This window comes from Rana temporaria, chromosome 2 (assembly GCF_905171775.1).
Source record: "Rana temporaria chromosome 2, aRanTem1.1, whole genome shotgun sequence".
Classification (NCBI taxonomy): Eukaryota; Metazoa; Chordata; class Amphibia; order Anura; family Ranidae; genus Rana; species Rana temporaria.
Genome location: NC_053490.1, coordinates 48097541 through 48113234, shown reverse-complemented (window position 1 = coordinate 48113234; position 15694 = coordinate 48097541). Strand labels below are relative to the sequence as shown.

Here is a 15694-nt window from a genome sequence, read left to right as displayed (position 1 = left end):
ATACATTTGCCTACTAGGGCATTTTTATTTTATTTTTGCACACATATTAAAACCTGCATTTTTTTGATAGAAATTACTGTGAACTCCCCAAAAGCATTTATTTTCTGAAAGCAGAGACCTTGGAGAATAAAATGGTGGTAGATGCTATTTTTTATATTGCACGACATTTGCAAAGCCATTTATTAAACGGATAGTTTCAGGGGGAAAAAATTGTGAAATTCATTTTAGTGCAAACAAATAAAATATTAAACCCATTTTTGGTAAAATATAAAAGATTTGGTTTTATTGCATAGAAACAAATGGGTCAAAATTTTCTATTGGCAACACTTTAAAATCAGTACAGGTTATCAATTTAGAGTTAAAGCTGAATTTTTTTTATTAAAAGCCAGCAGTTACAAATACTACAGCTGCTGACTTTTAATATTAGGACACTTACCTGTCCTGGAGTCCAGCGCCGTCGCAGCAGAGGACGAGCGATCGCTCGTCGCTTTGTTGCCATCCTCAGTGAGGGAACCAGGAAGTGAAACACTCCGGCTTCACTGCCCGGTTCCCTACGGCGCATGTGCGAGTCGCGCTACGCCTGCCGATTGGCTCCCGCTGTGTACTGGGAGCCGAGTGTTCCCAGCACACAACGGGGGGGGGGAGGTGACGATCCTGCCCGCAGTCTGCCCGAGACTGTGTGGCCGGAAGTGGGTGCAAATACCTGAAAGGTGTCAAATGTGACACCGGAGGGGGGAGGGTTTTGATCAGCGGGAGTTCCACTTTAGGGTGGAGCTCTGCTTTAAGCAACAATTCTGACCCTAGAAGTATTGCTCTCACTCTCAGGATGATACCACACATGTGTAGCGCGTTGGTGGTTTACTTACATGTCCTTGCCATATATTTTTATATGAGGTGTGTACAAGCGTGAAGGGAGTGCTTTATAAATATATTGTTTATTTATTTTATATGATTTGGGTGTTTTTTTTCTACATTTTGTTTTCTTTTAGTTCAACTTTATTGCTATTGCAAGGGGGATAACAATCCCCCTATGTGATAGCATGAGCAGGTGAGAGGTAATCTTTATGGAGACACTGGGGATCTTTTAGACCTCCAATGTCTCTCTGGCCCTCCAATGCATCCATTCAACAAGCACAGATCGTGTTTGAATAGCTACATCCTCGGTTACACAAGCCGATGAATGGCAGCTTTGACCCTGGAAGTAACAGAATACATGTCGCTTCTACAGTAATTAGTTGTAGGAGGGATCAGGGAACGTACGTACATACCTTGAATACCTCCCACTCTCACTGTACAAACAGTTTCCAGTGACCCCAGACTAGAACTGCCCAGGTAACTTTTTTCAGAAAGCCCTTTAGTGGCTGTTAACCCTTTTACTGCCATCAAAGTATGTAGTACAGTACATTGTTAGACACACACACAAGGTTTTACACCCACAGTGTGTATATCGCACAAGTGTTTGTGATGAAAAAAAAAGGATTTTTGTACTCACCGTAAAATCCATTTCTCTGAGTTCATAGACGGACACAGCCTTCATTGACCTTAGGGTTATGCTTCTTCCTACCAGGAGATTTAGGCAGAATTCTACAGCACTTAAGGTGTTAAAAACTTTCCTTCATGCTGCTCCTCCCAGGGGGCGTGGCTCCCCCAGGCATAACCCACACCCTGCTTTAGCAGCCTCAGTTCGTAACAAGCAGTACAAACAAAGGAGGGGTGGGTGCTGTGTCCGTCTATGAACTCAGAGAAATGGATTTTACGGTGAGTACAAAAATCCTTTTTTCTCTTTCGTTCATAGACGGACACAGCCTTCATTGACCTTAGGGACGTCCCCAAGCAGTGTCAAAAAAATTCGAGGGGTGGGAAAAATAACACAGCAAAAACAGGTTACACCCCAAACAAAAACCGGAGTTACTCAACGGAGGAACTCCAACCGTAAACTGCCGCCTGTAACACCCTGCGGCCAATGGAGGCATCCGAAGATGCACTCACATCCACCATATAAAACTTTGAAAAAGCGTGGACCGACGACCAGGTCGCAGCCTTACACACCAGTAACACAGAGGCTTGGTGTCGGAAGCCCAAGAGGCCCCGATCGCCCTGGTCGAATGCGCCGTGACCCGAAAGGGAGGTGCCCGCCCCTTCAGGGCGTAGGCCTGAAGCACAATCCGTCGGATCCACCTGGAAATGGTGGCCGACGAAACTGCCAGGCCCTTACTGGGACCGGACACAGACACGAACAGCGAGTCCGACATCCGGAACGGAGCTGTCGCCGACAAGTAAACTCGAAGGGCCCGAACCACATCCAAAGAATGTAAAGTGGCCTCCTTCGGGTTCTTCGGCTGAGGACACAAGGATGGAAGAACAATGTCCACATCCAAGTGAAAAGCCGAAACGACCTTAGGGAGAAAAACGGCTGCGGCCGCAGCACCACCTCGTCCTTACGGATGACCAAACAGGGAGCCTTGCAAGACAAGGCCACCAGAACAGACAGACACCCGTCTGATCGAGGTAATTGCTACCAGAAATAAAATCACCTTTTGTGACAATAAAACAAAAAACCTCCCGAATGTCCTCAAAGGGAGCATCCCGAAGCACTGAAAGGACTAAATTCAAGTCCCATGGGGGTAATGGAGGGCGCACCGGAGGGGCCACCTGCCAGACCCCCTGACCCAACGCACGCACCCAGGAGTGCTATGCCAAGGGTCGCTGCAAGTAAAAAACAGCCAGAGCAGAAATCTGGCTCCTAACCGTACGTAAGGCGAGAGCCTGAACCACTCCCTGCTGCAAAGACAGCAGAATCCTGTACACAACGCATGTACGAGAGTGCCAGTTCATCTCCCCACACACAGAGAAGTAGGCCTTCCATGAATGAGGAAAAAACCTACGTGAGGTAGACCTCCGTGCAGGCAGCACGGTAGAGACCACCGAGCCCAATAGGCCTCGGTCCTTAAGCCCCTGGCTCTCAACAGCCACGCCGCTAAGGCCGGTGGCTGTGAAACAGGGTGGAAGATTGGACCCTGTAACAGAAAATCAATTCCCAGGGGAAGACGCTAGGGGGCGTCTGCCAGCAGACGCACCTGGTCCGCGTACCAGAAGCGACGCGGCCAATCTGGGGCAATCAGGACCGATAGAATCCCTACAGCTTCTACTCTGCGCAGCAGGCGAGGAAGAAGCTTCCGAGGAGGGAAGGTGTAAAGTAGGCGACAGCGACCCCAAGGAGCCACCAACGCGCCTGACGCGTCCGCCCACGGGTCCTTAAACCTGGCCACGAACCGTGGCACCTACCGATATAGAGACGGGACGCTAGAAGGTCCACGTCCGGAGTGCCCCACTTTCGGCACAGACCCCGAAACACCTGCGGGTGGAGAGACCACTCTCCTTGGCCCAGTGCAGTGCGACTTAGGTAGTCGGCTAGCCAATTCCGTATTCCCGGAATGTACCCGGCCGATAGAGCCGGAACGGACCCTTCGGCCCACCGAAAGGATGCGCGCGACCCCCGTCGCTGCAACAGAACTCCGTGTGCCTCCCTGATGATCAACCTACGCCACGGACGTGGTGTTATCGGACAGGATCCTGACCGGTCGGCCCTGTAGATCCAGGGACCACCTGGTAAGGCAAAGCTTGATTGCTCGGAGCTCCAGAACGTTGATCAGTAGGCAGGACTCCACCTGAGTCCAGTGCCCCTGGGCTGACTGGGTGCCCCAAGCGCCCCTCCCCAACCGGAGAGGCTGGCATCCGTCGTGACCACTGTCCAGTGGCCTGCAGAAAAATGACTTTCCGGCCCGAAGCACCGGAAACGCCAGCCACCATACCAGGGGAGACATGATCAGATGACTCAACTGAATCTGGTAATCCAGAGATGACGGAAGCTAGTCCCATCGTGACAGCAGTTCCCTCCGTAGTACCCTGGCGTGGAATTGGGCATACGGAACCGCCTCGAAAGAGGCTACCAACTGACCCAGAACCTTCCTGCAGAATCGCAGAGATGACCGCTTCTGGGTCGGCAACTGCTGCACAGCAGATAGCAGAGTCTGAAGTTTTTCCGCTAGGAGAAAAACACTCCCGCCCCGGAGGAATCCAGGACCAGTCTCAGGTATCCCTGAGACGGAATCAACCCTGATTTCAGGACAATCCAGAAACCAGCCGAACACTCGGAGAGCCTGACACGTGATAGACACGGCTCCACCAATGCAGAGCTCGAAGAAGCTCGTAGGAGAATGTCGTCCAGACATCCCATGATAACAAACCCCCGCTGTCACAGCTGGGCCAGTATCGGTACGAGCACCTTGGCGAAAACCCGCCGAATGGGAAGGACACCATTGAAAATGGTCCCCCCCGACCGCAAAGCACAGAATCTCTGGTGGTTTGAGGATATGCAGGTACACGTTCATGACATCCAAGGATGCCAGAAAAACCTGACAAAAACAAAACGAGGGACTTGAGGCCCAGGATCGACCGGGCCCCATCCTCCATGGGGACACAAACAGAATGGAGTAAAACCCCGAGACCGTTCCAACGAGGGAACTGGCACAATCACTCCCCTGACCAGAAGATCCTGGACAGCCCCTGACGGAGTCAACCGGCGAACCGGAGGAGGCCAGAAGCCGGAGGGAAAAAACCTGTTTGGCAGACAAGAGAGAAACTCAATCTTGTACCCCAAGGAAAACACTTCGCAATGCGAAGCCAGTCTCCCACCCGAGACACGGGCGGGAGCAGACCTTCAGGCGGAAGCAGGTATGTCCGCAGACTTGTTAGGCATGCGGTATCCGGTGCGCTGCTACCCCGCAGCGGGGATTCAAGCACCATGTAGACCTACCCCCACCGCACAGGGCGAGCGAAAAAAACGCTCGGAGGTAGGCAAGGAGGGTCCTTGCACAGGGCGAGGTCCCTAGCCCTTCCCAAACCGTGGGAACAGCATGCGCTTACCACCTGTGGCATCCTCAATGATGCCAGTCAGGGAAGACCCAAAAGGACCGTTCACCCTTAACGGTGATCACCAAGGCCACCTTAGAGGTCCTTCTTCCAGCTCCTGCAGCAGGAGCTTCGCCCTTTTAGTCGGGGCCTGCCAGGGCCCCGGCCAGAGCCGGCCTCACCGCCGAACCCACCACCGTGAATAGGGAGCGGGCCACGGCCTCCACTCTCCTATCAGCGGGATCCTGAAATGCAGGAGCCCCTTCCACAGGCAATGTGGTGGCCTTGCGCAGTCTGGACACAGGGGGGTCCACTGGCGGAGGAGAGACCTACTTTTTTTTTTTTTTTTTTTTAAAGCCCCCCTCAAGGGGGTAACGGGTTGCAAAGTTTTTTGACAAACTTTTTGCGGTGCATCCCATTCCTTGTATAACATATAGTCCAAATAAGGAACACAAGGAAACACTTCAGCGATGCGTGGTAGTCTGCTGGTACTGACACGGAGGTGTCTCCGCCACATCCTCAATTTTTAGAGCCTCACGCACCGCAGAAACAAGAGCTCCAACAAATTCTTGCCAGCAACTGACTGCAGCAGAGTCATCCTCACTATCCATAAGGGTTAAAACCCGCAGCCTCTGACATAACAGAACCAGAAAAAAACAGCGATTCTGTGTCATCCCCAGAAGCAGGCTTCAGGGAGGGGGCGCTTTTTTACCCCCCATCCGGGCACTAGCTGCTTCAAACCTGGCAAGAAACCCAGGACAGCCAACATAACAGATGTGGCAGGGGGAGGGGCGGTAAGGGTTAACTCAGGCATAGCTTGAGTTCCATAGTGTCAGCGCTGAGTCACCCACCCTGCAAGGCAGGACAAAAAAAACCCACTGGTCACCTCCTTGCTGCTATTGCAGAGCATGGGGGGCCCCCGGTATTCACCACCCCACCCAGCTGCAGAGGAAGCTGAAAAACCTCAGGTGTGCTCTGATGTGCTGACTGTGATGTGTATTCACCTCATGGAAGATTCACAGCACTAAAACTGTAACAGCACTAAAACTGACCAGAGGCTGTGCCGAGTCATCTCAGGGAAGAATCACATCGTTACCAAGGAGATTTCCAAGACGGCCGCTGTCTGAGGTAAAAATTACCTCATAGAACACAGCAGCACTGACTGCTTTGTCTGTTACCTCAGAAAAGAATCACAGCGTTACCAAGGAGATTTCCAAGACGGTCGCTGTCTGAGGTAAAAATTACCTCATAGAACACAGCAGCACTGACTGCTTTGTCTGTTACCTCAGAAAAGAATCACAGCGTTACCAAGGAGATTTCCAAGACGGCCGCTGTCTGAGGTAAAAATTACCTCATAGAACACAGCAGCCCTGACTGCTTTGTCTGTTACCTCAGAAAAGAATCACAGCGTTACCAAGGAGATTTCCAAGACGGCCGCTGTCTGAGGTAAAAATTACCTCATAGAACACAGCAGCACACAGCAGCACCCCCCAGAGTAACAACACAGTCCCCCTAACAACACACGGGCCCCGGTGGTAACAAAGAAAACCCAGGAGGCCCCCCTTCACAGCCACTACCCAGTCAGGGGAAGGAGGGAGAGGAAGGGGAGAGAGGAAAGCAGGGCGGACCCTCAGTCGACCTCCCCAGGGAAACCACCAGCCAGACCACTTACCTGAGTAAGGGGCCACTACTTACCTGTCCTGCGACTACCCGGCTGGAGGTATCCCAGACAGAACCAACGTCCGTAAACGGCATGGCTGTCGGCCAGACACACTGTGACAAAGCCATAGAGACCGGTCATATGTGTGCCCTAGAACCAAAGTTCCCCGGCCGCCCCTGGAGCAATGGGGCCTGTCGTGGACGTCCCAAAGCTGAGCTGAGGGCTGGCACACGCTCGAAGGCCGAACATGGGGGGACTACAAGAGTCGAGGACCCAGCCTGTCACCCAGTCGGCTGTTGATAGAAGAATCGCAGGATTCAAAAATGCAGGAACAAAATAATAAAAAAAGCGAGAAAAATCGCCAGAAAAAAACTCCAGAGTCCAGGAACTCCAGAGATAGCCTTGACCTCCTGTCGTTAGGCAGAAAACAAACTGAGGCTGCTAAAGCAGGGTGTGGGTTATGCCTGGGGGAGCCACGCCCCCTGGGAGGAGCAGCATGAAGGAAAGTTTTTAACACCTTAAGTGCTGTAGAATTCTGCCTAAATCTCCTGGTAGGAAGAAGCATAACCCTAAGGTCAATGAAGGCTGTGTCCGTCTATGAACGAAAGAGAAAAAAGTGTAAACACCCAAAGTTACACCCAAGAACCTAAACCCCCCCCCCCAAAAAAAAGTTTGAAACCCCCCCCCCCTCCCCAGTATGAAAATAAATGTGTGCATCAGAGAGGCCTGCGTATAAAAATGTTCACTGCACTACACATTACATATCGCAATAAGCGAGAGCAATAATTCTGGGTCTATTAATTACGGTTGCCTCTAAACTGTTGACCTGTGGGGTCTTTCAAAGAGTCGCCAATAGAAGTTGTAAAGTACCATTCTTTGTTACGTCGGTTAGGATTATTAGATCGAGTATTGCCCTACTGAAAAAGTCCCAAGGCAAACACAGACCTTAAAAAGAAACTGCAGTCTGCTCACATAATTTGTAATAAATACATCTTTGCCATTCTGATGCTTCCCTCCAAGCACTTTGCATATTATTTTATATATACTGTGATTCTGTACTTGCCAAATATGCTGCAGAAATCTCCCTCCACTGAGTCTGGATGCAACCATTTTATCTGCGGGCAGCTATAGCTGCTGCCTGTTCACTTCCTGGATTTACACAAACACACAGAGGCACACATCCAGCTCTGCAGCTCTCATTGGCCCTCTTATGACTTACCCCCTCACTTCCTGGCAAACTCTCACGAGAGTGTGAGAGTGAGAGAGAGAGAGAGAGAGAGAGAGAGAGCGAGCTGTGCATGATGTTATAAACCTAGGCTTTTTACAAGACAAGACAAGAAACAGAAAGTGGGCTGTATAAAATATTTACTGGCAGAAAAAAAAAATGACTATCCAAAGTTAAAACAACAAGGGCAGAAGATTTAATAGATGGAAAGATGAAAAAATGACTGAAGGATCGTATATGCAGTACAGCATGCTTGTTATACTCACTGTGGAACCTAAGGGGTTAATCCTCTGCATTGTGTAAAGAGGTTGTATGATCCTGGATGCACAGATCCTCCTCTTCTTTCACTGACTCCAGAACAGAGATCTTCAAACTACGGCCCTCCAGCTGTGGTGGAACTACACTTCCCATGAGGCATTGTAAAAATCTGACATTCACAGACATGACTAGGCATGATGGGAATTGTAGTTCCTGAACAACTGGAAGGCCATAGTTTAAAGACCCCTGCTCCAGAACAGGTCTGGATAAGATAAAGTTACTGGAGTCAAGCTGCACATACTCAGCTTGGTGTGTATTGCTAGAGATTTTTTTTCTTGGGAAACTGCATAGGATCAGCACAGGGCCAATTAGCACTATCCAGACAGAGGGTCAGGGGTGCTGGATCCTGATAGGACAGCCAGTGCAGTATGAAAACTCCTCCTACAAGCTTTACCAGGAACTGATAGAAGTCACAGGACTGCTATATACTGCTGATGAGAAATTTTATTTAGCCGTTTATATTAAAGCGGTGGTTCACCCTGCATAACAACATTTTAGCATAAAATTAAGCATAGTAGCGCGAGCTACAGTATGCCTGTATTTATTTTTTTAGCCCCGTACTCACTGTGCAATACTATATTGAAGATTCCGACTCCCCGCGGGGAATGGGCGTTCCTATCCAGAGGGAAGGTGATTGACGGCCGGCTCTGGCACGTCACGCTCCCTGAAGACAGCCGGAGTAGGTCTCGGCTCTTCACGGCGCTATACGGCACCTGCGCACAGACTATGCGCAGGCGCCGTGAAGAGCCAAGTCCTGTTTCGGCTATTTCTGGAGAAGCGTGACGCGCCAGAGCCGGCCGTCAATCACCTTGCCTCTGGATAGGAACGCCCATTCCCCACGGGGAGTCGGAATCTTCAATATAGCATTGCACAGTGAGTACGGGGCTAAAAAAATAAATACAGGCATACTGTAGCTCGCGCTACTATGCTTAATTTAATGCTAGAAGAATTTTTTTTTTTTTTTTTTTTTTTTATAGGGTGAACTAACATGATTGCATTTCCATGATCTGTGTACTGTGGGAGACCAGATATAGTGAATGCAGGCTCCTGGATTTAGTAAAACTTTAAATGGGGATTTGATCACAATATACAAATCTTTGAATGGTGACTACTGTATATCTTTGGGGGGGGAAACAATTTAACCTAAAGTCTCTAAAGACAACACAAGGCCAGACAATTAAAATGGACAAGAAGTGGTTCAATCCTAAACTGCATAAGAGGTTTCTTTACAATAGGAGCTGCAAGGATGTGAACATTTCTTACACGTTGTTGACATCAGCGGCGAGTATGGATAAATGAAAAAAACTTTTAGATGTGTTTTTTATAAAAACACAATTTACAGGGTTGTTGGGAAGGGTAGTGTCATAAACACACAAACGTACACACATACACAGTGAGGTTGAACTTGGGCTTAGAGCCAGACATGTAGAGAGAATTTTAGGCATAGGCCCTTTTCACACTACAAAATAAATCCGTTTTAATAATCCGTTTTAAAATCCGTCAGATAATGTTAAAAAACGGAAGTTATACGTCCTTTATAAAATATCATTAAAGTCTATGGGATTTTTTTATGTTCCGTAAAGATCCGTAATAGTCCGTTATAACATACGGACGTTAGTTATAACGGAATATGTGACGGGTCTTGCACTATTTTTTGTAAATTATTTGTCCGTTGCAAGTAACGGATATATTAACGTCCGTTATATTTTAACATTGAAGTCTATGGCACATGGACGTTAGTAAATGTCTCCATAAATGTCCGTTATGTTAACGGACGTTAATTTTACTGAGCATGGATATTCAGGGGAACCCCGCTGTCAATTTAAAACAAAAATGACGTGCGGTTCCCGGTAAATATCCATAACCAGACCCTTCAGGTCTGGTATGGATATTCAGGGGAACCCCGCCGTCAATTTAAAACAAAAATGACGTGCGGTTCCCGGTAAATATCCATAACCAGACCCTTCAGGTCTGGTATGGATATTCAGGGGAACCCCGCCGTCAATGTAAAACAAAAATGACGTGCGGTTCCCCCTAAATATCCATAACCAGACCCATTATCCGAGCACGTTGACCTGGCCGGCCGCAGAAAAGAGGGGGGGACAGAGTGCGGCCCCCCCTCTCTCCTGAACCGCACCAGGCCACATGCCCTCAACATGGGGAGGATGTCCCCATGTTGATGGGGACAAGGGTCTCATCCCCACAACCCTTGCCCGGTGGTTGTGGGGGTATGCGGGCGGGAGGTTTATCAGAATCTGGAAGACCCCTTTAACAAAGGGGACCCCCAGATCCTGACCCCCCCCCCTGTGTGAAATGGTAATGGGGTACACTGTACCTCTACCATTTCACGAAGGAAGTAAAAAGTATTGTAAAAAAACACACTGACACAAAAGAATAAAGTCCTTTATTAAAAAAAAAAAAAAAAAAAACTCCAGCGCTGAAAAATCCACTCGTTCCCGGCTTCCAGCGTTGTCCTGATCCTGCGACGGGTGCGGGTGATCTCCCGCGATGAGAAGATCCAGCGTCGGGTGATCTCCGCTCCGGCGATGTGAAGATCCATCCAGCGCAGCATCCCGGACCTCCTCTCACCGCTGGGCACAGCCCAGCGAATGAGCGGAGGCAGCAGTGACATTTCTTATATAGAGGAGGCAGAGCCACTCGTCACGTGACCCTGCCCCCTCTGACGTACCTCTGCTACGTCACTGGGGAAGACCATGAAGAGGAAAGGTCTTTCCTCTTCATGGTCTTCCCCAGTGACGTAGCAGAGGTACGTCAGAGGGGGCAGGGTCACGTGACGAGTGGCTCTGCCTCCTCTATATAAGAAATGTCACTGCTGCCTCCGCTCATTCGCTGGGCTGTGCCCAGCGGTGAGAGGAGGTCCGGGATGCTGCGCTGGATGGATCTTCACATCGCCGGAGCGGAGATCACCCGACGCTGGATCTTCTCATCGCGGGAGATCACCCGCACCCGTCGCAGGATCAGGACAACGCTGGAAGCCGGGAACGAGTGGATTTTTCAGCGCTGGAGTTTTTTTTTTTTTTTTTTTTAATAAAGGACTTTATTCTTTTGTGTCAGTGTGTTTTTTTACAATACTTTTTACTTCCTTCGTGAAATGGTAGAGGTACAGTGTACCCCATTACCATTTCACACAGGGGGGGGGTCAGGATCTGGGGGTCCCCTTTGTTAAAGGGGTCTTCCAGATTCTGATAAACCTCCCGCCCGCATACCTCCACAACCACCGGGCAAGGGTTGTGGGGATGAGACCCTTGTCCCCATCAACATGGGGACATCCTCCCCATGTTGAGGGCATGTGGCCTGGTGCGGTTCAGGAGAGAGGGGGGGCCGCACTCTGTCCCCCCCTCTTTTCTGCGGCCGGCCAGGTCAACGTGCTCGGATAATGGGTCTGGTTATGGATATTTAGGGGGAACCGCACGTCATTTTTGTTTTACATTGACGGCGGGGTTCCCCTGAATATCCATACCAGACCTGAAGGGTCTGGTTATGGATATTTACCGGGAACCGCACGTCATTTTTGTTTTAAATTGACGGCGGGGTTCCCCTGAATATCCATACCAGACCTGAAGGGTCTGGTTATGGATATTTACCGGGAACCGCACGTCATTTTTGTTTTAAATTGACGGCGGGGTTCCCCTGAATATCCATGCGACTTCTGGAGCTGGACTTCAAGAAAGGGTGAAATGTTTTTTATTAACGGACGTTAGAAAGGAATGATATAACGGATGTATACGGATATATACGGATAAACATTATCCGTTTTCAATAAAGGAAGAATGGTAAAATATTTATCCGTATGTATCCGTTATTAAATCCGTTAATAAACGTCCGTTAATAGGTGTAATACGGATATTATAAAACGGACATACAATCCATAGTGTGAAAGAAGCCATACATTCATGCAGCATTTACCTCTTGAAAAGGACCCCAAAGAACTGGATGCAGGTTGGAGACCCTGCGGGCAGAATACTTGTCAGTGTCAGAGTTATCTTCACTTCTTCTCCATGTTTTGTTGTACTGGTGAGTTCTGTAACCTAATAATGATTTATCTACATTAGTAATAATTCATACAGATAGTAATAACCACAGCCTGCCCAAAACCCCTTTTTTATTATTTATACATAGACAGGATGAAATCAACCACTGATTGCTGCAGGCTAAATGTTCATTGTTTGTCTGTCTGCATAACGGGTACCTATAAGGACAATACTGTAAATACATCAATATACAGTATGCTAACTGCTAAAAATGTCCCAGACTGCTTTGAAACTTTTTTAAAGGACTTATTTTATCTTATGCCGCGTACACACTATCACTTTATGTAATGAAAAAAAACGACGTTTTTAAAAACGTCAATTTAAATCACCGTGTGTGGGGGGGGGGGGAAACGTTGTTTTATGTCGTTTTATGTCTTGCGCGGGTTTTTAAAACAACGTTTTTAAACCCGCGCATGCTCAGAAGCTAGTTATGAAGCGAGCTTCAATGGAAAAAAGTGCTAAACGTAACCGCGCTTTGCTAGAGCATTGTGAAAAAACGATGGTGTGTAGGCAACGTCGTTTTTGAAAATTGAAGTTTCAAAAACGTCGGTTTTTTTTCATCACATAGAGCAGGGATATGCAAATAGCGGACCTCCAGCTGTTGCAGAACTACAAATCCCATGAGGTATAGCAAGGCTCTGACAGCCACGAGCATGACACCCAGAGGCAGAGGCATGATGGGACTTGTAGTTTTTGCAACATCTGGAGGTCCGCTAATTGCATATCCCTGACATAGAGTGATGGTGTGTACGCGGCATTAGAGATAGGACAAGCAATTAGGCATGCTACAAATAAAACCAAAGAAGTAAAACCATGAGGGGTGAACTCTAGTGTAATATTAGCAGAGGAACTGAATAGCTAACTTATGTGTTTCAAGGATACCTCATCCCAGTGTGTCAGAGGGCAACCACTAGGTCCTGGTACTTTTAAATCCTTCATATTACAAAAAGGACATGCTAGATCTCCTCTGCAATTACAGTGCCTTGCGAAAGTATTCGGCCCCCATTTAAGATATCCATAAAGTGTAGATTAAAGTTTGCCACAAGCCACCTGGGAGACACACCAAACATGTGGAAGAAGGTGCTCCGGTCAGATGAAACCAAAATCGAACTTTTTGACAACAATGAAAAACGTTATGTTTGGCGTAAAAGCAACACAGCTCATCACCCTGAACACACCATCCCCACTGTGAAACATGGTGGTGGCAGCATCATGGTTTGGGCCTGCTTTTCTTCAGCAGGGACAGGGAAGATGGTTAAAATTGATGGGAAGATGGATGGAGCCAAATACAGGACCATTCTGGAAGAAAACCTGATGGAGTCTGCAAAAGACCTGAGACTGGGACGGAGATTTGTCTTCCAACAAGACAATGATCCAAAACATAAAGCAAAATCTACAATGGAATGGTTCACAAATAAACATATCCAGGTGTTAGAATGGCCAAGTCAAAGTCCAGACCTGAATCCAATCGAGAATCTGTAGAAAGAACTGAAAACTTCTGTTCACAAACACTCTCCATCCAACCTCACTGAGCTCGAGCGGTTTTGCAAGGAGGAATGGGCAAAAATTTCAGTCTCTCGATGTGCAAAACTGATAGAGACATACCCCAAGCGACTTACAACTGTAATCGCAGCAATAGGTGGCGCTACAAAGTATTAACTTAAGGGGGCTGAATAATTTTGCACGCCCAATTTTTCAGTTTTTTATTTGTTAAAAAAGTTTGAAATATCCAATAAATTTCGTTCCACTTCATGATTGTGTCCCACTTGTTGATTCTTCAAAAAAAATTTACAGTTTTATTTCTTTATGTTTGAAGCCTGAAATGTGGCAAAAGGTCACAAAGTTCAAGGGGGCCGAATACTTTCGCAAGGCACTGTAGCTCAGTTCACATTATTGGTTCCTGTGTGTCAGGATGATTGACATGCACAGGTGTTGCATCACCAGAAACACCTCAGGTTGGACAGACAACACCCTATGGTCCATCCTTTGATGGTCAAGGAAGTCCACCTGCCAATACTTCACTTCTACAATATGCAGCGCCGGTCAGGGACAGAGTGCGCCATTTCACTCAGGACAGTATCAAGTCTGATGCTGATCTCAACATGTGTGACTTCTGCTGTCTCAGTGATTGTTGACAAAGGTCACAGTTGTCACCAGGGGTGCACCAAATGGAAATTTTGGTGACGAAACCAAAAATGCAGGATACACTTAGCCAAAAACCCAATTTTTTTTTTTTAAATATTTATATTTTTTTATATAATTGTATTATATTTGACTTTTTAACAAATATCAATTTAAATTAATATTCATTTATTGTTGGCCAGTATTAACACCTTTAGTGCAAGAAAAGCTCAAGAAAAATGCAGTCCTCAGTCTCTAACCATCTCTTGTATCATAATAAATGATAGGGGGCGCTATTGAGAGATTCTAAATGTGATAATTAATAAAACAAATAAATATATAACCACAAATCAGCAAATCCTGTGATGAAAAAGATAACCTTTGTGAGTAATCAGATATTGTCCAATTAGCAATAACTGCCAAAAGCAATAATCAAAAGTAATCAAAAAATAACCAAATCGTGAAAAAATTAACAATCAAATGTTTCAAATCCAAACTAGGCAGCCACCGACAACAGAATTCTTGCTGCAGCAGATGTATTTTCCAAGTGCAATCTTATTCCTTCACCATGACACTGCAAGTAACGACACCCAAAGTGCACAGATAGGAGATTGTGCTTACCAGACTGTATGGATCTTTTTACTAAAAAAGATCAGACACTTTAGCAGGATAGTGCCTGCACACATGACATTGGACAGGAGTGAATATATTGACCAATTTCCTCCGATATCAAAGATGGAACACAAATACAGAGCTTCCATAGTGCAAAACTGTTTAATTAAAAGAATGGGTTAAAAGAAAACAAAGGCCAAGTGGCCGCTTACATTAAAAAGTGCCCATCCCGGGACTGGGGCTGCAGGCTTGTTAGTGTATCACAGGCTCCACCACCTCCGTGGTGGCGTGCGTTCCACCATCTGCACGCTCTAGCCAGATAGACCAGATGGGACGTAGGTAGTACACGTGACCAGGCTACGCCGCCGATGTACGCTTCGTAAGGTTAACGTCTTCAGGGGCGACTAACCATCTCTTGTATCATGTCCTTAGTGTCTGACCATCTCTTGTATCATGTCCTCAGTCTCTAACCATCTCTTGTATCATGTCCACGGTCTCTAACCATCTCTTGTATCATGTCCTCAGTCTCTAACCATCTCTTGTATCATGTCTACAGTCTCTAACCATCTCTAGTATCATGTCCCCAGTCTCTAACCATCTCTTGTATCATGTCTACAGTCTCTAACCATCTCTAGTATCATGTCCCCAGTCTCTAACCATCTCTTGTATCATGTCCTCAATCTCTGACCATCTCTTGTATCATGTCCTCAGTCTCTAACCATCTCTTGTATCATGTCCCCGGTCTCTAACCATCTCTTGTATCATGTCCTCAGTCTCTAACCATCTCTTGTATCA

General features: G+C 47.3%; 1 protein-coding gene across 1 annotated transcript in view; it reads right to left on the bottom strand.

Moving 5' to 3' along the window:
- Window positions 1-15694, bottom strand: part of PIWIL4 (piwi like RNA-mediated gene silencing 4) — a 356967-nt gene that overhangs the window by 203162 nt on the left and 138111 nt on the right. Inside the window, exon 6 of the mRNA XM_040340167.1 lies at window positions 12042-12163. Within this exon, the coding sequence (XP_040196101.1) occupies window positions 12042-12163 (122 nt within the window). The remainder of the gene's footprint in view (window positions 1-12041; window positions 12164-15694) is intronic.